We start from the raw sequence: 23934 nt of genomic DNA on the forward strand, positions 1-23934 counted from the left end.
ATCAACCCAGAAGTCTGTATAATGTTCTGGTGCAGAAATATGTGATTTGTTAGTAGGTTGCTAGGGTAACCCCATGTGGTTGCTAGGCAGTTACCATAGTGATACTAATCAAGTGTCCTTGCCATCCTGATTGAAATAAGTCAAACCCGGAAGTCTGTATGTTTTTGTGATGCAGAGATATGTGATTTGTTACTCGGTTGCTAGGGTAAGCCCATCTGGTTGCTAGGCAGTTACCATAGTGATACTAATGAAGTCTCCTTTCCATCCTGATTGAAATAAGTCAACCCGGAAGTCTCTACGTTTTTCTGATGCAGAGATATGTGATTTGTTACTCGGTTGCTAGGGTAACCCCATCTGGTTGCTAGGCAGTTACCATAGTGATACTAATCAAGTGTCCTTGCCATCCTGATTGAAATAAATCAACCCAGAAGTCTCTCTGATTTTCTGGTGCAGAGATATAGTTACTGCTAAACGGTTGCTAGGGTACTCTGTTTAGTTGCTAGGGAGTGGCTTGGCAGCTGCCAATCATGAATCTCCAAAGGCTGCTTGTCAGTATGAATGATATAAACCAACTCCCATGCCTCTGTGACATTCAGAATGGAAGATATCCCTCTATGGATTTTGGTTGTTAAGGTGCTCGACAATGGTTGCTAGGGAGGGGCTAGGAAGTGTTGATTTGATGCATGATTGGCTGTTTGCTGTCCCGAGTAAAACGAGACCACCCTTGTGTTTCTATGACACTTCTATCCGGAGATATCCCTTTGATCTGTTTCAATAGAAGTCTATGGGACTTGTTGCTAAGGTGCTCTTAATGGTTGCTAGGGCGTGGCTTGATAGCTTCACAATGATCCTGAGAGACTGATTGGTCGTCTGAGTAAAATGAGCCCACCCCTCGTCTCTATGACACTGTGATCCAGAGCTATGTTCAATACAAATCCCTATGCCTTTTCATTTCAGGGGCCGTCCTACACCATTATAAGTCAATTGGGGCATTTTTGGGCAGCTCCTGCCCCCCAGGGGTGCAGCTTTTACCCCATATTGAGGTATGCTCTTACAGAGCCTGCCAGCCTCTTCAAATGTGGCAAATCACACGTTTCTACGAAATCCTCGCTTGGAGCTGTGACGCGTCAAAGTTTGTCTCAATGTTAAGTCTATGGGATTTTTCGGCTGCTTTTTTGCCCCTGGGGCAAATACCGTACCCCGATCGCTTATAAAAGTCATAGCACACGTGTCCTCAATAGGCCGTTCGATTTGACACCTCATTCGTGGGTCTACGCCAAACGGTGCGGGACGAGTTAGGTGCCGAAGTTTTGTTAAGAGATATAAAAAATAAGAAAATAAAAATAACTAGATAGGTACATTTCCTGAAGAAAATGTGAGTGGTGCTTGCCGTGGCAAAACTCGTCAAACAGCATGTTGTAACTTGAAAAGAAAAAAATTATGGTCATAAATAAATCAGCCCAGAAGTCTGTACGATTTTCTGGTGCAGAAATATGTGATTTTTTACTCGGTTGCTAGGGTAAGCCCATGTGGTTGCTATGCAGTTACCAAGGTAATACAATACATGGCTCCTTTCCATCCTGAGTGAAATAAGTCAACCCGGAAGTCTGTAGTGTTTTCTGGTGCAGAGATATGTGATTTGTTACTCGGTTGCTAGGGTAACCCCATCTGGTTGCTAGGCAGTTACCATATTGATACTAATGAAGTGTCCTTGCCATCCTGGTTGAAATAAATCAACCCGGAAGTCTGTACTCTTTTCTGGTGCCGAGATATGTGATTTGTTTCTCGGTTGCTAGGGTAACCCCATCTGGTTGCTAGGCAGTTACCATAGTGATAGTAATCAAGTGTCCTTGCGATCCTGAGTGAAATAAATCAACCCGGAAGTCTGTACTCTTTTCTGGTGCCGAGATATGTGATTTGTTTCTCGGTTGCTAGGGTAACCCCATCTGGTTGCTAGGCAGTTACCATAGTGATAGTAATCAAGTGTCCTTGCGATCCTGAGTGAAATAAATCAACCCGGAAGTCAGTACTATTTTCTGGTGCAGAGATATGTGATTTGTTACTCGGTTGCTAGGGTAACCCCATCTGGTTGCTAGGCAGTTACCATAGTGATAGTAATCAAGTGTCCTTGCCATCCTGATTGAAATAAGTCAACCCAGAAGTATCTACGTTTTTCTGATGCAGAGATATGTGATTTGTTACTCGGTTGCTAGGGTAACCCCATGTGGTTGCTAGGCAGTTACCATATTGATACTAATGAAGTGTCCTTGCCATCCTGGTTGAAATAAATCAACCTGGAAGTCTGTACTCTTTTCTGGTGCCGAGATATGTGATTTGTTTCTCGGTTGCTAGGGTAACCCCATCTGGTTGCTAGGCAGTTACCATAGTGATAGTAATGAAGTGTCCTTGCCATCCTGAGTGAAATAAATCAACCCGGAAGTCAGTACTATTTTCTGGTGCAGAGATATGTGATTTGTTACTCGGTTGCTAGGGTAACCCCATCTGGTTGCTAGGCAGTAATCATAGTGATACTAATCAAGTGTCCTTGCCATCCTGATTGAAATAAGTCAACCCGGAAGTCTCTACGTTTTTCTGATGCAGAGATATGTGATTTGTTACTCGGTTGCTAGGGTAAGCTCATGTGGTTGCTAGGCAGTTACCATAGTGATACTAATGAAGTGTCCTTGCCATCCTGATTGAAATAAGTCAACCCGGAAGTCTCTACGTTTTTCTGATGCAGAGATATGTGATTTGTTACTCGGTTGCTAGGGTAACCCCATCTGGTTGCTAGGCAGTTAACATAGTGATACTTATCAAGTGTCCTTGCCATCCTGATTGAAATAAGTCAACCCGGAAGTCTCTATGTTTTTGTGATGCAGAGATATGTGATTTGTTACTCGGTTGCTAGGGTAAGCCCATCTGGTTGCTAGGCAGTTACCATAGTGATACTAATGAAGTGTCCTTGCCATCCTGATTGAAATAAGTCAACCCGGAAGTCTCTACGTTTTTCTGATGCAGAGATATGTGATTTGTTACTCGGTTGCTAGGGTAACCCCATCTGGTTGCTAGGCAGTTAACATAGTGATACTTATCAAGTCTCCTTGCCATCCTGATTGAAATAAATCAACCCAGAAGTCTCTCTGATTTTCTGGTGCAGAGATATAGTTACTGCTAAACGGTTGCTAGGGTACTCTGTGTAGTTGCTAGGGAGTGGCTTGGCAGCTGCCAATCATGAATCTCCAAAGGCTGCTTGTCAGTATGAATGATATAAACCAACTCCCATGCCTCTGTGACATTCAGAATGGAAGATATCCCTCTATGGATTTTGGTTGTTAAGGTGCTCGACAATGGTTGCTAGGGAGGGGCTAGGAAGTGTTGAAGTGATGCATGATTGGCTGTTTGCTGTCCCGAGTCAAACGAGACCACCCTTGTGTTTCTATGACACTTCTATCCGGAGATATCCCTTTGATCTTTTTCAATAGAAGTCTATGGGACTTGTTGCTAAGGTGCTCTTAATGGTTGCTAGGGCGTGGCTTGATAGCTTCACAATGATCCAGAGAGACTGATTGGTTGTCTGAGTAAAATGAGCCCACCCCCTCGTCTCTATGACACTGTGATCCAGAGCTATGTTCAATACAAATCCCTATGCCTTTTCATTTCATGGGCCGTCCTACACCATTATAAGTCAATTGGGGCATTTTTGGGCAGCTCCTGCCCCCAGGGGTGCAACTTTTACCCCATATTGAGGTATGCTCTTACAGAGCCTGCCAGCCTCTTCAAATGTGGCAAATCACACGTTTCTACGAAATCCTCGCTTGGAGCTGTGACGCGTCAAAGTTTGTCTCAATGTTAAGTCTATGGGATTTTTCGGCCGCTTTTTTGCCCCTGGGGCAAATACCGTACCCCCGATCGCTTATAAAAGTCATAGCACATGTGTCCTCAATAGGCCGTTCGATTTGACACCTCATTCGTGGGTCTACGCCAAACGGTGCGGGACGAGTTAGGTGCCGAAGTTTTGTTAAGAGATATAAAAATAAAAATAAAAATAAAAATAAAAAGTATAACTAGATAGGTACATTTCCTGAAGAAAATGTGAGTGGTGCTTGCCGTGGCAAAACTCGTCAAATAGCATGCTTGAAAAGAACAAAAATTATGGTCATAAATAAATCAACCCAGAAGTCTCTACGTTTTTCTGATGCAGAGATATGTGATTTGTTACTCGGTTGCTAGGGTAAACCCATCTGGTTGCTAGGCAGTTACCATAGTGATAGTAATGAAGTCTCCTTGCCATCCTTATTGAAATAAGTCAACCCGGAAGTCTGTACTATTTTCTGGTGCAGAGATATGTGATTTGTTACTCGGTTGCTAGGGTAACCCCATCTGGTTGCTAGGCAGTTTCCATAGTGATAGTAATCAAGTTTCCTTGCCATCCTGAGTGAAATAAATCAACCCAGAAGTCTGTACTATTTTCTGGTGTAGAGATATGTGATTTGTTACTCGGTTGCTAGGGTACTATGTGTAGTTGCTAGGGAGTGGCTTGGCAGCTGCCAATCATGAAATTCCAAAGGCTGCTTGTCAGTATGAATGACATAAATCAACTCCCATGCCTCTGTGACATTCAGAATGGAAGATATCCCTCTATGGATTTTGGTTGCTAAGGTGCTCGACAATAGTTGCTAGGGAGGGGCTAGGAAGTGTTGAGGTGATTCATGATTGGCTGTTTGCTGCCCCGAGTCAAACGAGACCACCCTTGTGTTGGTATGACACTTCTAGCCGGAGATATCCCTTTGATCTCTTTCATTAGAAGTCTATGGGACTTGTTGCTAAGGTCCTCTAAATGGTTGCTAGGGCGTGGCTTGATAGCTTTGCAATGATCCTGAGAGACTGATTGGTCGTCTTAGTAAAATGAGGCAGGCCCCTTGTCTCTATGACACTGTGATCCAGAGCTATGTTTAATAAAAAATCCCTATTTCATGGGCCGTCCTACACCATTGTAAGTCAATGGGGGCAACTTTGGGCAGCTCCTGCCCCCCAGGGGTGCAACTTTTACCCCATATTGAGGTATGCTCTTACAGAGCCTGCCAGCCTCTTCAAATGTGGCAAATCACACGTTTCTGCGAAATCCTCGCTCGGAGCTGTGACGCGTCAAAGTTTGTCTCAATGTTAAGTCAATGGGATTTTTCGGCCGCTTTTTTGCCCCTGGGGCAAATACCGTACCCCCGATCGCTTATAAAAGTCATAGCACACGTGTCCTCAATAGGCCGTTCGATTTGACACCTCATTCGTGGGTCTACGCCAAACGGTGCGGGACGAGTTAGGTGCCGAAGTTTTGTTAAGAGATATAAAAATAAAAATAAAAATAAAAACTAGATAGGTACATTTCCTGAAGAAAATGTGAGTGGTGCTTGCCGTGGCAAAACTCGTCAAATAGCCTGCTTGAAAAGAACAGAAATTGTGGTCATAAATAAATCAACCCAGAAGTCTGTATAATTTTCTGGTGCAGAAATATGTGATTTGTTACTAGGTTGCTAGGGTAAGCCCATGTGGTTGCTATGCAGTTAGCAAGGTAATACAATACATGGCTCCTTTCCATCCTGAGTGAAATAAGTCAACCCAAAAATCTGTACTGTTTTCTGGTGCAGAGATATGTGATTTGTTACTCGGTTGCTAGGGTAACCCCATGTGGTTGCTAGGCAGTTACCATAGTGATACTTATCAAGTGTCCTTGCTATCCAGAGTAAAATCAGTCAACCAGGAAGTCTCTATGATGTTGTGATCCAGAGATATGTGATTTGTTATTTGGTTGCTAGGGTAACCCCTCCTTGTTGCTAGGCAGTTACCATAGTGATACTTATGAAGTCTCCTTGCCATCCTGAGTGAAATAAACCAACCCAGAAGTCTCTACGTTTTTCTGATGCAGAGATATGTGATTTGTTACTCGGTTGCTAGGGTAAGCCCATCTGGTTGCTAGGCAGTTACCATAGTGATACTAATCAAGTGTCCTTGCCATCCTGATTGAAATAAGTCAACCCGGAAGTCTCTACGTTTTTCTGATGCAGAGATATGTGATTTGTTACTCGGTTGCTAGGGTAACCCCATCTGGTTGCTAGGCAGTTACCACAGTGATACTAATCAAGTGTCCTTGCCATCCTGATTGAAATAAGTCAACCCGGAAGTCTCTATGTTTTTCTGATGCAGAGATATGTGATTTGTTACTCGGTTGCTAGGGTAACCCCATCTGGTTGCTAGGCAGTTACCATAGTGATACTAATCAAGTGTCCTTGCCATCCTGATTGAAATAAGTCAACCCGGAAGTCTCTACGTTTTTCTGATGCAGAGATATGTGATTTGTTACTCGGTTGCTAGGGTAACCCCATCTGGTTGCTAGGCAGTTACCATAGTGATACTAATCAAGTCTCCTTGCCATCCTGATTGAAATAAGTCAACCCGGAAGTCTCTACGTTTTTCTGATGCAGAGATATGTGATTTGTTACTCGGTTGCTAGGGTAACCCCATCTGGTTGCTAGGCAGTTACCATAGTGATACTAATCAAGTCTCCTTGCCATCCTGATTGAAATAAATCAACCCGGAAGTCTGTACTCTTTTCTGGTGCCGAGATATGTGATTTGTTTCTCGGTTGCTAGGGTAACCCCATCTGGTTGCTAGGCAGTTACCATAGTGATAGTAATCAAGTGTCCTTGCCATCCTGATTGAAATAAATCAACCCGGAAGTCTGTACTCTTTTCTGGTGCCGAGATATGTGATTTGTTTCTCGGTTGCTAGGGTAACCCCATCTGGTTGCTAGGCAGTTAACATAGTGATACTTATCAAGTGTCCTTGCCATCCTGATTGAAATAAGTCAACCCGGAAGTCTCTATGTTTTTGTGATGCAGAGATATGTGATTTGTTACTCGGTTGCTAGGGTAAGCCCATCTGGTTGCTAGGCAGATACCATAGTGATACTAATCAAGTGTCCTTGCCATCCTGATTGAAATAAGTCAACCCGGAAGTCTCTACGTTTTTCTGATGCAGAGATATGTGATTTGTTACTCGGTTGCTAGGGTAAGCTCATCTGGTTGCTAGGCAGTTACCATAGTGATACTAATGAAGTGTCCTTGCCATCCTGATTGAAATAAGTCAACCCGGAAGTCTCTATGTTTTTGTGATGCAGAGATATGTGATTTGTTACTCGGTTGCTAGGGTAAGCCCATCTGGTTGCTAGGCAGTTACCATAGTGATACTAATGAAGTGTCCTTTCCATCCTGATTGAAATAAGTCAACCCGGAAGTCTCTACGTTTTTCTGATGCAGAGATATGTGATTTGTTACTCGGTTGCTAGGGTAACCCCATCTGGTTGCTAGGCAGTTACCATAGTGATACTAATCAAGTCTCCTTGCCATCCTGATTGAAATAAATCAACCCAGAAGTCTCTCTGATTTTGTGGTGCAGAGATATAGTTACTGCTAAACGGTTGCTAGGGTACTCTGTTTAGTTGCTAGGGAGTGGCTTGGCAGCTGCCAATCATGAATCTCCAAAGGCTGCTTGTCAGTATGAATGATATAAACCAACTCCCATGCCTCTGTGACATTCAGAATGGAAGATATCCCTCTATGGATTTTGGTTGTTAAGGTGCTCGACAATGGTTGCTAGGGAGGGGCTAGGAAGTGTTGATTTGATGCATGATTGGCTGTTTGCTGTCCCGAGTCAAACGAGACCACCCTTGTGTTTCTATGACACTTCTATCCGGAGATATCCCTTTGATCTGTTTCAATAGAAGTCTATGGGACTTGTTGCTAAGGTGCTCTTAATGGTTGCTAGGGCGTGGCTTGATAGCTTCACAATGATCCTGAGAGACTGATTGGTCGTCTGAGTAAAATGAGCCCACCCCCTGGTCTCTATGACACTGTGATCCAGAGCTATGTTCAATACAAATCCCTATGCCTTTTCATTTCATGGGCCGTCCTACACCATTATAAGTCAATTGGGGCATTTTTGGGCAGCTCCTGCCCCCCAGGGGTGCAACTTTTACCCCATATTGAGGTATGCTCTTACAGAGCCTGCCAGCCTCTTCAAATGTGGCAAATCACACGTTTCTGCGAAATCCTCGCTCGGAGCTGTGACGCGTCAAAGTTTGTCACAATGTTAAGTCTATGGGATTTTTCGGCCGCTTTTTTGCCCCTGGGGCAAATACCGTACCCCCGATCGCTTATAAAAGTCATAGCACACGTGTCCTCAATAGGCCGTTCGATTTGACACCTCATTTGTGGGTCTACGCCAAACGGTGCGGGACGAGTTAGGTGCCGAAGTTTTGTACGGAGATAGAATAATAATAAAAAGAAGAAAAATAAAAATAAGTATGTGAGATTACAATAGTGATGCTTTGCAAGCACCACTAAAAGAAGAAAAATAAAAATAAGTATGTGAGATTACAATAGTGATGCTTTGCAAGCACCACTAATAAAAATAAAAATAAAAAGTATAATAATAAGTATGTGAGATTACAATAGTGATGCTTTGCAAGCACCACTAATAATAAGTATGTGAGATTACAATAGTGATGCTTTGCAAGCACCACTAATAAGTATGTGAGATTACAATAGTGATGCTTTGCAAGCACCACTAATTATCTGTAACCCATGTGCATGTACGCTTACATATTACACATGCTGTTTCTTACTCAAGGTGGTGCTGTTGTTTCAGTGATTGACTTGATTTACAATTAACATGGTTTTAAAATTGGATGAAGAAACTACATGGAAGTAAACTATAGCAAGTACAACAGTATGATATGACTATTGTCATTTGGGTGGACTACTGAAATGATATCAGGCATGAAACTATTTAGACTCAAGTGCTTGAGAAAATACTTATGTTTAGCTTATGTTTATTTGTAGCTTTTGTGTATTTGATATGTTTATGTATAGCTCAATATGTGTTTGAGAGCTAGTTGCATCTCATGATATTTCGATGTTGAATTAATGAATCCTGTAGATTTGTCCTGATTTGTTGCATCATCTCTTAAATATATGAAAAATAAAACATTAAAATATTTCAAAATATCTTATTCTATTATATTCTAATTGTCATGAACATATAAAAAAAATGTAACACTATCTGGGCATGTTGTAGGTCAATTTGTGATAACAATACGTGCTGGGTCTCTAAAGACCTGAATATTTAGGAGTGTTTGTTGAAATTCCTCTGCATTTAAAGGGATACTTCACCCCAAAAAAATTTAATTCTCTCATCATTTACTCACCCTCATGGCATCCCGGATTACTTTCTTTCTTTAGCAGAACACAAATTATGATTTTTAGAAGAATATCTCAGCTCTTTTGGTCCATACTATGGAAGCGAATGGGTGCCAAAATTTTGAAGCTCCAAATATAACATAGGTCAGCATAAAAGTAATCCATATGACACCAGTAGTTTGATCAATGTCTTTAGAAGTGATTTGATAGGTGTGGATGAGAAGCAGATCAATATTAGTCAATATTTACTTTAAGGGCGTTTAACAGCATTTTTGTGCCCTTCAAGGGCACATCAGGAAGGGGATACCACTCGAAGGGTCGTTCCAAACAAAAGTTAGAATGTTCATGTTTTCACAAAGGGCCCTTTTACAAGACTTTTAGTGAAGAGTACATTCAAACAGTAATGTCATGCTCCCATCAGAGTACCCACATCAAGAGCTTTGTCCTTCGTAGTGAGTAGGGCATAGGGATAATCACTTTCGATTGGAATTCACCCTAAATTTCACATTCTTCTTCTTGTGTTTTTGGTGATTCACATTCTTCATGTATAGGCAAATACTGGGTAGGAAGAGGAATTGACTTAAATATTGATCTGTTTCTTACCCACACCTATCATATCACTTCTGAAGTCATGGATTAAACCACTGGAGTCATATGGATTAATTTGATGCTGCCTTTTTGGAATGTCAAAATGTTGGCACCCATTCACTTGTATTGTATGGACCAACAGAGCTGAAATATTTGTGTAAAAATCTTAATTTGCGTTCTGCGGAAGTCATTCACATCTGGGATGGCATGAGGGTAAAGAATCAGAAAATTTTTATTTTTGGGGTGAACTATCCGTTTCAGGTACCTATATAATACCTATTATGTTCATGTTCTTTTTTCAGGGTGTCTTAAATGGTGCTGTATCTCTCTAACCAGTAGAGGTCAACATGAAACAACATAACTCAACCGTTACTAATGACTGTCACCCACTATCTTTTCTATATTTATAGTGACCCACTCATCATCTCATCCATTTCAACATGACTCCAAGACCTCCATTAAATCCTACAAGACCAAAGACAAATTCGACTTCTGTAACTAACACACACACCACCACAACAGCTGCTCTGGGGTTCCTAACCTCTTTACTGGACAGGATTCCTTGTGAGTATATCATATGAACTCTTATCTCAGCACCTGCTTTTAGGGTCCTATCTAATTCTGCTCCTTGTGCACATTTCTTACTTCTCAATTTTCACTTGCTACAAGTTTAAGTTCCCTTAATTCTCCTAACTGTGGTCTTCTTTCAGATGTGTCATGGTGCTATACTGGACCACGGCTTTGCTACTTTGATGTAAAATGGAATATTGTTGTTGTTTTTTTTACAACAGTGCCAAGATGGGCCATCTATACCATTTTTGCGGCCATCATCCTAGTCATTCTAATCTGTGTGCTGTGCTGCTGCGTAAAATGTTGCTGCAAAGGAAAGAAAAAGAAGAAAAAGCTGGACCAGAAAATCAGTATGAAAGGGATGACAGGAATAACAACCACAGCCCTGGTGAGAGAGTGGATCATCCACTGCTTGTAGATTTGAAAGTTCAGATCTTCTCCTTAAAGGAATAGTCCACCCAAAAATGAAAACTCTGTCATCCTTTACTCACCCTCATGCTGTCTCACACTTGCATGACTTTCTTTCTTCTGTGGAACACATACAAAGATATTTTGATGGGGATACAATGTAAGTCAATGGGGTCCAAAACATTTAAGATGCAAAAAGAAGCTTCATAAAGGTGGTTTAATCCATGTGTTCTGAAGCAATATGAATGGTATTTGACCAAAAAGTGTTCTGCTTTTTCACAATGAATCTTGACATCTGCGGTCTAGGTGCGATCATGATTTAAAGCTCGATTACACTTCCTCCTGCTTGGCGCATGTGCAGAATGAGATTTATAGCACATAAAGCGATCATATCACTTTTGAAGTCATGGATTAAACCACTCCAGTCATGTGGATTTTCTGATACCTGTATGCCTTATTTGGAGCTTGGAAGTTTTGCACCCCATTGTCTTGTATTGTATGGACAAAAACACCTCATACATCCTTCAAAATATCTTTCTTTGTGTTTTGTAGAAGAAAGAAAGTCATACAAGTTTGAGACTATGCAGAGAATTAAAATTTTTGTACCTCTCCTGGTGTGTGAAAAAGCAATGGATGAGTTTTCTCCTAGTTTTCTTCTGGTTGGACTTGTCACTGATGGGATACTGGATGTATTAACAGGTCCAGCCTGAAACAGAAGATATGGAGTACGGTTCAGCTGAAGAGCAGAGAGGAAGACTTCTGTATTCACTGGAGTTTAACACATCCAGATCAGAGGTGGCAGCTCACAAATCATTAGATAGCATGCATTACATTCACTGTGTTTACAACAGCTCCCTCAACTGGCAGGATGTATAGCCTAATTAGTGATATAGAACTGCTATTGCTCATTCATTCATTATGGGGAGACCAGGGAGTCTTATAACACATTTAGTTTCAACATCTGTGACTCTGACCTTTTTTATGTTACTCAAACTATGCAAACTATTCTAGCAAGCTAAAGATTCCCATATTTGTCTGCTAGAAATTTTCAAACTTCAAAGAGTGCTGTTCATCTTATTGGTTGTAACACTAATAGACAACATACACGTTTTCCATTTTGTGCATGAATTTATTAATTATCAAATTTAAAATTTTTGTATTGTAAATCCTTAATATTTTTGACATAACGACTTTCAAATTCTACTGTAACCTTTAAAGTTTTAAAACAGATTTACAACAGTTATTGTACCCTATAGTTAATTTCTAACCGGTTAAATTGATTTGAATTGTTTTTTTAATGACCGATACGATACTGTTGATTTTTGTGTTGGAGTGTCCGATAACGATTTTCATAACCAATTTTAAATCTTCTTTTATTTCTGCTTTTAGACACAATAACAACTTAATCATGTACGCTAACCTCTGAACGTAAACTGCTTTACAAAACTACCTGTAATATTGTGCACAAAGTAACATTTTGTCTACAAAGAATTAATTTAAATAGTTTTAGTTAGTTGTACAAAGCCCCTAGCTTAATTCATATTTAAGACTTAAAGTCTTTTATGTCTACATTTTTTGTTAAACCCAATATTAAAGAAACTGATAACTGATAAAGTAAAAAGGTTAAATATCGGATAAAAAATATCGGTTAAACAGATTATCGGTCTATCTACAAAATGTATGGTATTAAAAAGTGTATTAAAGGTATTAAAGGTGCACTCAGTTACTTTTGTGTTTGTGTCATCTTGGACCTAGAGTGACACCTAGCTGTGTGGATGCAGCATCATTCAAAATCAATCGTTTTTACCTACAGATGACATTGTAGAATTTCACTAGAAACAGTCAGCCATGATTAATTTAATCCAAGAGTGAAAGTGTCCAATATCAAGACTATGATGTCATTTTTATATCACCAGAACTTGAATTTGAAAAAGCCTCTGTATTCATCTTTAAAAAAGACTGGGTGTAATTTGATTTCATCAAAATGTTTTGGTCGTGATATTCAGGTTGTTGAATATGGGTTGAAAAATGAATGTGGCAAAAACTGAGGATGATATCTGGGAATGCAAGGAAGAGCAAACGAACGCTGATGTAATCCATCTCTCTCGGACAGTCGCGAAGTGATGGAAACAGCTCAAAAAAAGTCATTTTAAGCAATTGTGACAAAAACATTGTGAAAACACAAAAAAGGAATACTTTAGGGATACTTATTATAATGTTTCATTAATGTGTTTTGAAGAAAAGATCAACTTAATCACTAAAATGAATCCTTCACCTAACGCCAAGTTTTATCAAGAAACATATTTCATGATCACATTTACCAGTGGAAATGAGTAATCAAAGAACCTCTTTTTATCTGCAAGTCTGAAAAAAAAAAAAATAGTAGTCTGGAAGTATTCATTAATACATCTAAAAATAAAAGATATATATATATATATATATACATACACACAGTATATATAATACATTTCTCTGCTTTCAAGGTAATATGAATTAGTAGATATCTACCTCTTGTTACTGTAAATATGTGAAATAATACAGACCTATGGCTGACTGAAACAACAGCCAGTTTTACCCGTTTTGTAAGTGTGTGCTGCATGTCTTGGCTATTTGATAATATTTATTATAATTATATTTTACATTCTCTTGCACATTTGTACTAGTGCTGAATGAAAATATCCTAAATGTTCCTAATTGTTTACATTACAATCTGGATTGCTTGAGTTAGCATGCTTGATTTTTAATATTTGTATCAAAATGCTGGATAGTCTAACCTCATATGTAGATTGCTGATGATGTGTCAGTGTCTTATTTATTATGTTTATTTTCAGGCAGAGCACGTTACCTTCATAATAATACAAATCTGGTCTCCATCTATATACTTTACAGAAGTGTAACGTACCCCTTACCACACACACACACACACACACACACACACACACACACACACACACACAAACGTAATAATAATACAGAGGCCTATAAAGTATTCTTTGTCATTTCCTGTAACTATTATTAATCAGGTATTATTATATTCGTTTCCTATACACACAATTCATGCATATACAATAATAATAATGTACTGTAATGCATGAGCATATTGACCTGTTACATGTGACATCACAGTATGATCAGGATGCCTTTATGACCAAAATTCAAGTTAGGAAACTTTCAGACAGTGTGCTGCGTGGGATGCGACAAAAGCAGCTAAAGTTTTGTTTCTTTTGATAAATCTTGAAAAAGCAATACTGCTGTTTACTTCCCAGAGCCAACATTTTCTTTTTCTTTCATTGAAGTTTCATCTTTCAGGTGTCACAGCTTCATTTCACCCAAGTCAAGCAGTGATGAAGGGGAGAACAGAGATATATTTCAGTTATCTGTGCATCAAATACAGTATATATGTTCATAAATTCATAACACCCAGACTAGATGGTATGTCATGATTGTAACACATTATAATAATAATAATTTTAAAAAGCTATAATGTAATTAAAAAAAATAAGTATATTTTTATGTGTAGGCTATATACACTAATGTTGGCCAATAAACAACACATAAGATTATGAAGAACAGACTTTATTTACACCTCCAGACTACAATGTAAACATTAGTCATAAACACTGCCTCATTGCGTTCGCTTTTTGTGTGTTGTCACGAGTTAAATGCAGCTCTTACATTCATACAGACATGATCATCACAGACGGTTTATAATTATTCAGACCACAAAACAACACAAAAACATTTGAAACTTCTGCATGAGAGATATTTACGGTGTTATGGACCAACGGGATCGTGTAATCTGGGCATACGAGTGCACGTGAATACATTTAATGGCTTTTTCATCAGATTCGTTCAATGTGAATTGCCAAGGAGCAAAGAAAAGACGTTTTGCACATTATAAAAAATGTAGGCTCTATATATTTACTGCTGTATATGTAGAATATACTGTATATATTCATTCATTCATTTAAAATGACTTTTTTGAGCTGTTTCCGTCGCTTTGTGATTGTCCTAGAGAGATGATTACATCAACGTTCGTCTGCTCTTCCTTGTATTCCCGGATGTCATCCTAGAATTTTGCCACCTGAATTTCTAAACTAGAGACTTGAATTTCACAACCTGAAATCCACCACCTTGTTTAGGTAAATTCACATCAAATATTTTCAAATATTTAAAATTAACAGCAAATATTTTTCATGATGTCAAATTACTCCCAGACTTTTTTCAAGATCATGAATTAAGTGAGTAGTATTTGGCTGGTCATGTGATTCCTACATGGCAGCCCCCATGAGGAGACCCTCTCCATGTAGAATAAAACAGCATTTATGAGGTTATTGATATGACTAGTCTTAATCTCATGTGAGTGCTCATGATTTTATACCTATGTTTCTAAATTACTATTCATTTCTTTAAGAGTACAACTTTTTAATGAGGAAAAAATTACTGAGTGCACCTTTAAAACTCACACCATTTTATGACATACAACACTACCTGGTATAACTATGCAATTTTAAAAAATAACAAATATTTCACAGTTGCTGAAAATGCCCCTTGTGGACATAATCAGAAAAACATTTCACAAACAAAAATTTTAATTATTTCCCCCTAATATTTTGATAAACAACTGTAGAAAAGTACAGTATTCCCATGTTTACATTCTGTGCCATAATACCCTGAATTTTCTTTACAAATAGCTTATGTGTAGTTTAAAAAGTGTTTATTTCATTGAACATAGTTTCATATAAAATACTTTTTAGTCACTTTTTACCATCATCCTTCCTTTTAGCTGTCTGTAGGAATAAAAGAAGCTTCTTCTTTGAAAGCAATGGATTCAGGAGGGACGTCTGACCCTTACGTGAAAGTCTACATCCTTCCCAACAAGTCCAAAACATTTGAGACCAAAGTCTTCAGAAAAACTCTTAACCCTGTCTTCAATGAAAATTTCAAATATCAGGTAAGCCAACATACTAAATGAGCTTTCATTGGAAATGACATGTATAGGAGTCTACTGTACTTGTATATTAGCAATGAATGCAGATAAACATGGATGGATGGATGATGTATGTTTAGATATGATTGAAGAATGGATGTTTAGATATGATGAATAGATGTTTAAATATAATGGATGGATGGATGGATGGATGGATGAATGTTTAGATATGATGGATGGATGTTCACATTTACATTTTGTCATTTAGTAGACATTTTTATCTACAGTGTTGTACTGCAAGACTCTCAAAGTGGCTGGAGTAGTATTAGTGTGTAAAGTAAGTGCAAGTTAAATTCAATAGTAAGTGCAATTAGTGTGGATTGGTTAAGTGCTCATGGAACATAAAACAGTCAAATTAAGCTGGTCATCTATCACCACTCCCAGGTTCCGAGCTGTTCTGGTTGGCGTTAGTGTAGTTGAACCAAGATGAATAGTGAAGTTGTGGTCAACAGATGGGTTAGCTGGGATCACAAGGAGTTCTGTCTTGGCAAGGTTGAGCTGAATGTGGCCGAAATGTCAGAGAGGCAGTCAGAGATATGAGCTAAGACAGTAGGGTAACAGTAGTAGGAAAAGCCATGTGCCTCAATGATCGTTCCGAGTGATGTTGTGTATCCAGAAGAGGAGGGGTCCAGGCACTGATCCTTGAGGAACACCAGTGGTCAGCTGGTGTGACATGGTCACCTCTCCTCTCCAGGAGAGCTTGAAAGATCTGCCAATGAGGTACGATTTAACCCATCCAAGCGCAGTTCCTGTGATGCCCGGGTCAGAGAGGGTGGACAGGACAATCTTGTGGTTCACTGTGTCGAAAGAAGCAGACAAGTCAAGGAGGATGAGGATGGATAATTTGGAGTTAGCTCTTGCCAGTCGCAGGGTTTCAGCTACTGACAGGAGGGCAGTCTCTGTTGATTGTCCTTTTTTGAAGCCAGATTGATCTCTGTCGAGTAGGTTGTTCTGTGAGTGAAAAGCAGACAACTGGTTGAATACAACCCTCTCAATAGTTTTTGACAGGAAAGATAGGAGAGAGAGTGGTCTGTAGTTTTCGACTACTGTCGGGTTATGTGTTGGTTGTTTGAGCAGTGGGGTTACTCAAGCCTGCTTGTAAGCCTGTATTGGGAAAGTTTCCTGTTGTGAGAGATGTGTTGTTAATGTGTGTGATAGGTGTTTAAATCAGGCGTTTCATCACAATATGATCTTATATCAATTCTCTTGGCCTGTGATCCGATATTTGCTGATACTTCAAAGTCTGCCATGATACGATTCCGATTTTAATTTGATTCAGGGCCCTGTGATCGATATTATGTGCCTATTTTACACAATTAATTATTTATTTATTTATTTTTATTTGAATATTTTATTGAGTTCTCTGAAAAGTGCAAATTTATTATCCACATTGGGACAAAATATGATACTTCAAATGTACTGATAATATAAAAATATAAAAATATACTGATAATAATATAAAAAGTAACTACACACAAGTGACCATAACTCATTTGATTACAGCTTAGCCCAATTCAAAGTACTTACATATCCATGACTTGTTTCCAACTATCCATGCTATCCGTGATTTTCTTGGCTACAACTTTCACAGTTGTAATTAAATATTATGTTACAGTTAACTGTGATACAGTATATGTTAGCAATGGCGTTGATGTGTAAAGTCTTATAACTGATGCTAATGCTGGGCAGCAGGTGATTTCTCTTTCCCTCATTAGTGCTGTTCAGAATGTCGGCCTCGTCAAGATGTTTCACATGATGTTGAACCTCTTCATGTTACCTTAAAATAGCAAATTCTCATGTAAAATTCAAATGGGTCACATGCACAATGATATTGATAGAAGACTGAATTAATTGTGCATGTGAGCACGGGAAGCCCGGTTGACACGCGCACGGATAGCACTGCGCAATTTGGCTTCACAGACCCTGCGCACAACATTGTCCCACATGAAAAGCATATTTAGCACTCGTAGAGTGAATTGAATGTAATAAGGTTGCATCATCGCCTGACGGAAATGTATCGATAACATTGGATCGTTGGTTATTGGATCGATGTGTTGATCCAGGTTCAATAGATCGTTACACAACTAGTGTGTGAATACAGGTAAGATTGATGGAGAGGTAGCTTACATAAGATGTGAGGGGATAGGGTCAAGTGGACAGGTGATAGGACAGTTAGAATGAAACACTTTGGAGACCTCAGTCTCGGAGAGAGGGGAGAAAGAGGAGAACAGAGGATGGGATGTTGGAAGAGAGTGGCTGTGGGTGTTAGGTGTAAAGAACTGGCTGCTGATGCTTGCTACTTTGTCAGTAAAAACCGTGGCAAAGTCATCAACATTCAGAGAAGTATTTGGATGTGGTGGAGGATAGAGAAGACATGAGAAAATTGAAAATAGTTTATCTTATTCTGGTTATAATCCATTTTAGCACTAGAAATGCTCCTGGAAAAAGAGGAGAGAAGTGATTGTTCCTTCTCAGGTGTGCTGAGTCTTTTGACTTGCGCCACTTTCTTTCCACAGCCCTCAGCTCGGTGCAGTGTTCACGAAGTGTCTCTGACAGCCAGGGGCTGAAGAGTGTGGCACATGCTGGTCTGGTGGTAAGAGGGCAGACACTATCAAGACAAAAAGTTAATGTTGAGCAATTGTAGCTTCATTTAAATCAAGTGAAGATAAATGCTTAGTGGAGGAAGGGATGCAGAGATTATGGAAGAGAGGCGAGTGAGTGAGAGAGAGCGAAGGTTGCGGTGGAAGGAGACCTTAGGTGGAGTGAGAGGTAAAGAAGAAAGGAGAGTGAGAGAAAACCGAATGAAGAAATGGCCAGAGATATGTAGAGTAACAAGGGGATTAGTGGGGACACATTTACGTGTAAGGATGGGATCTAGCTTTTTCCCTGCTCTGCGAGTTGCAGGGGTGTCCAATCTTGTAAGGTCAAATGAGGTCAGAAGAGCTAGAAAGTCAGCTGCTTGAGATTTGTCAAGTTGTCAAGTCTCCAAGGACCACTAGTGGAGTGCCATCCTCAGGAAATGAGGACAGCAATACATCTAGCTCTTCTGTAAAGTTGCCTAGCTGACCTGTGTTATGATAGCTAACAAATTAGCAACTCAAAGTCAAAAAGTGTCAAATGCATGAAATTTCAGCTGGCGTGCCCTAAAACATTCACTAATAGTCAAAGATTTACCTTAATTGTTACTGAAGTGCAGTAAAATCTCATGGCTAACACAGCTACCCAGTCCAATGTCCCAGTAAGAACACAGCTAACAAAACTACAGTTGTTGTTTTCCTCTGACAGACCAAATGTTTCCATCATGTTTAGATATGATGGATGGATGGATGGATGGATAGATGATAAATGAATGGGTGGATGTTTAATACTATGGCTGGATGGATGGATGTTTAGATATTATGGATGGATGGATGTTTAGATATTATGGATGGATGGATGTTTAGATACAATGGATGGATGGATGGATGGATGTTTAGATACAATGGATGGATGATGGATGGATGGATGTTTATATGATGATGGATGGATAAATGGATCGATTTTTGGATACGATGGATGGATGGATGTTTGGATATGATGATAGATAGATGGATTGATGTTTATATATGAATGGATGAATGTTTAGATTCGATGGATGGAAGGATGTTTAGATGTGATGGATGGATGGATGATGGATAGATGATAAATGAATGGATGGATGTTTGATACTATGGATAGATGGATGGATGTTTAGATATGAATGGATGGATGTATATATATGATGGATGGGTGGGTGTATGGATGGATGGATGGATGTTTAGATATGAATGGATGGATATATGATGGATGGGTGGATGGATGGATGAATGGATGGATGGATGTTTAGATGTTATGGATGGATGGATGGATGTTTATATATGGATGGATGGATGTTTAGATACAATGGATGGATGGATGTTTAGATATTATGGATAGATGGATGGATGTTTATATATGGATGGATGGATGTTTAGATACAATGGATGGATGATGGATGGATGGATGGATGTTTATATGATGATGGATGGATAAATGGATGGATGTTTAGATATGAATGGATCCATTTTTGGATACAATGGATGGATGGATGTTTGGATATGATGATAGATAGATGGATTGATGTTTAGATATGAATGGATGAATGTTTAGATTTGATGGATGGAAGGATGTTTAGATATGATGATGGATGGATGGATGTTTAGATATGATGATGGATGGATGGATGTTTAGATATGATGGATTTGTGTAGATATGATTAGAGTCTACCTGTATATCACCAGTGAACACACTTGAATATTTAGAGTTAGCTCTGAAGCTACAAAAGCAATATTGTCTGTAATAACAAATGGCGCATAGCATGGCAGTTTACAGTGTGCTGCTTGGTTGAGCTCATTAAATGTTATTGCCCATTTACTGTAACTAACTAAACTGTACTATTTCATCCTTTCTAGATCTCTCAGAAGGAGTTGACTGAGTCAACACTGGTGATGCAGGTGTATGACTTTAACAGATTCTCCAAACACGACATCATCGGTGAGATCAGACTGAATCTGTCCACTGTTGACTGGAATCATGTGATTGAGGAGTGGAGAGATCTGAATGAAGAATCTAAACATGAGGTATTTAGAGATCACCTACTGACCAAAGGTTAGGTAAAGTTTGTGTCAGTTCATTCAGTTAAGACGAATTTGCCAAACAACTATTTAGGCATCTTTCTGTGGCATTTTGGGCTTGGGTTCCCAACATTGTTTTAATATCTTGTACCTAACAACAAAGAAATTATTAGATTGATATTTTGAAAATTATATTTTCAACTGCTGCTGTAAGGACATAGCTAATACAGAATTCTGATAAAATGTAATATTTTATCACCACATGGCCAGAGCCGGTTGAATTTTTTTCCACAATGCCACCATAGAACATCCTGTTGAATTACAACAGAAGTCTTGCCCCATGTTAGGTTTGAACCTGCAACCACTAGTCTACACCACCTTAATACAAATTACAAGGGCTAATCTAGGTTGCCTCAAGAAACATGTTGTTAAGGTATCAGCTAAGAACATAAGGTGTCATCATTATGAAGGCTGTTCTTTTCTCAAATGTTTCCATATGACAGCAAGAGCATCTAGGAGAGATCTGCTTTTCTCTTCGCTATGTCCCAACTAGCAGTAAACTCACTGTGGTCATACTGGAAGCCAAGAATTTGAAGAGGATGGATCAGGGAGGCTCTTCAGGTTAGATATGTGCATACTGTAAATAATCATCCTCAAATGTCCAATTACTGGTCAAATTGCATTTACTTTACTGCAGTAACATAACTTATACTGTTAAAAATCCCAAATACTCCTGTACATCTGTCTTATGGCACCCCACAATTTTTGCTTTTAGCAGTTGCATCATTTCAAGCAGCTTCAGAAATTGTGCTTCGCATAAATGAAATATTATTTCAGATTTGTTTTGTTTGTTCTGTAGACCCTTATGTGAAACTTCAGTTGATTCTAGATAAGAAGAAATGGAAGAGGAAAAAGACATCAGTTAAGAAGCAAACACTAAATCCATACTTCAATGATTCATTCACTTTTGACGTGTCTTTTGAGCAGATTCAGGTGAGTGAAACCTGGAAACTGGGACAAAATTGACTTTTTGCTAATATAAGTAATGATGCCATATGCCTTTGTCTCTATGACAATAGAATTACTAAACTGTTTTCCCTGTTTAATTTAGGCAATTGTATAACTCATAAGGCTGTTGGAATTTCAGAAATTTTGTAATTTGATGGATAGATACATTTTTAAATATGATGAATGGATGGATAAATGGATGTTAAGATCTGATGGATGTTTAGATAGGTTGGATGGGTGGATAGATGGATGGATGGATAATATTTAGGTATGATGAATTGATGGATGGATGTTTAGATAAGATAGATGAATGGATTGATGGATGAATGGATTTTTAGAAATGATGGATGGATGGATGGATTATGTTAAGATTGGATGGATGGATGTTAAGATACGATGAATGGATGTTTTGATATGATGGATGGATAGAATTCAAGGTTGATGGATGGATGGATGGATAGATAGACAGATGAATGTTAAAATATGATAGATGAATGGATATTAAGATTGGATGGAAGTTAAGATATAATGAATATTTAGATATGTTGGATGGATGGATGGATTTTAGGATTGGATGGATGTTAAAATATGATGGATGTTTAGATATGATTGATGGATAGATTTTAAGTTTGGATGGATGGATGAATAATAAGCTATGATGGATATATGGATGGATTTTTAAATTTGATGGATGGATGTTAATAATAGATGGATGGATTTTAAGATATGATGGATGGATGTGTAGAATCGATGAATGATATGATGGACGGATGGATGAATGGATGGATATGACAGGGATATTTAGATATGATGGATGGATCAGATGGATGTTAAGATATAATTGGATGGATGTTAAGATATGATGGATGGATGGATGGATGTTTAGAAGTAAAGGATAGATGAATATATGGATGTGATATTATGGTTGGATGTATTTTTAGCATCTTTTGTTTTCCACATCCCTTCATTCTGTGTATAATTGTTTGTTGATTCACTCATTATAATTCTTGCAGAAAGTCCAGCTGGTCATCTCTGTGTGGGATCATGACAAAATGAGTAGGAATGATGCCATTGGTAAGATCTATCTAGGCTGTGATGCTACAGGAAACCAGCTGCGTCACTGGGCGGATATGTTGTCTAACCCACGCAAACCTGTGGCACAGTGGCACACGTTACTCTCCTCTGAACAGGTGGACACAACGCTTGCCTTAAAACACACTCTGAAGATCCCATTCACAAAATAAAACATTCTAAGAAGCCTTTACAACCAGAAAATGTAATCATATCAGGTATAGCTGCCATTCCTTTATGTTGTTAATACCATGGTTAACTGAATTTTAACACATTGCTTGAAGGTGCAATGCTCAGACTCTACTATACAAAATTTCTATCCAAACATAAATATTCTCTCCTTCCTCTATGCTGGTGACTGTGTATTTAGGAGAATTTAAAAATACAGTTGTATTGTTAATGTACCTTTGAAGATATTGTTAAACACTTTTTTTTTAAAGTTACCCAATAAGCTGTAGAATTCCAAATGTGGAAGACTGCAAAAAACTTCTCATGTTTTGAGGCTTGAAATAAAATTATCAAATGTTTAGTGTTTGGGTTTGAAAAATGCAGATGCGAGAGTTGTATCAGCTTTAGTCGTGTTCACACACACACATGCACACTGATTTCTCTTGTGACTAGTAAGCATGAGATAAGTGTGTAAAATGATGGGTGTCAGCACACATGTGGGCCAATTATAACACTTTAATGAGGTTTCTCATCCTTGGTGCAAATGTACAGAATGTTTTAAAGGTTGCAGAACTCAGTTGCTTTTGCACAGTCATGATTTGAGTGCTCAGGTACATTATATACCTGTATTTTATGTATGCAACAAGTAGAAAATGGTCGAAAAGTGGGGTAAATACCTTTTTCAAGATGTTCATTGATTGAATCTGTAGCTCAATCAATATAAATTGTTTAAAATTTTCTGAACAGTTTAAACAAATAAAACTAGATTTTTACATTTTATTGACAATTTTAATTTGATTCTATCATAAAGCATCTAGTTGGCTTTACTTACCAAAGCCATGTGTGAGAGATGGTTTTATACATTTATCTTCTACCTTACAGACCCATAAGTTGCCCCAGTTGCGAATAACAAGCTAGGCCACTTAGAGTAGGAATGAGCTCCATTATCCATCACAAGAGAAACTACAGATCAGGACTGTGATCTGTAGGGATGGTAAACACAGTTGGCATGAGTCAATTGGGAGTCTCCCCTACTATGAGGCATCACAGTGCAGCTTTGATCTTCAGTCAAAGGAATATTCCTACTGGTGTACCCCCCAACCATCAAAACAAGCAAGTACAATTTTATTTTTGAGCCCCACAACTTTAAGTCATCGATTGCCCTCAGAGTGGATGGTAAAGACTTCAAAGAGAATAGGGCATAGGGATGATCACTTCTTAAGTGGAACCTACCATAAGAGTGGTTTGA

At 38.7% G+C, this 23934-nt stretch overlaps 1 protein-coding gene across 1 annotated transcript in view; it reads left to right on the forward strand.

Moving 5' to 3' along the window:
* Positions 1–23522, forward strand: part of LOC127638357 (synaptotagmin-1-like) — a 28162-nt gene extending 4640 nt beyond the window's left edge. The window contains exons 2-9 of the mRNA XM_052119842.1: positions 10250–10403; positions 10631–10797; positions 11517–11612; positions 15604–15771; positions 20277–20444; positions 20942–21059; positions 21298–21431; positions 22460–23522. Coding sequence (XP_051975802.1) covers positions 10280–10403; positions 10631–10797; positions 11517–11612; positions 15604–15771; positions 20277–20444; positions 20942–21059; positions 21298–21431; positions 22460–22690 — 1206 coding nt within the window. The 5' untranslated portion in view covers positions 10250–10279 and the 3' untranslated portion in view covers positions 22691–23522. The remainder of the gene's footprint in view (positions 1–10249; positions 10404–10630; positions 10798–11516; positions 11613–15603; positions 15772–20276; positions 20445–20941; positions 21060–21297; positions 21432–22459) is intronic.
* The last annotated feature ends 412 nt before the right edge of the window (positions 23523–23934 follow it).

Source organism: Xyrauchen texanus, chromosome 46, assembly GCF_025860055.1.
Source record: "Xyrauchen texanus isolate HMW12.3.18 chromosome 46, RBS_HiC_50CHRs, whole genome shotgun sequence".
In the NCBI taxonomy this organism is placed as follows: domain Eukaryota; kingdom Metazoa; phylum Chordata; class Actinopteri; order Cypriniformes; family Catostomidae; genus Xyrauchen; species Xyrauchen texanus.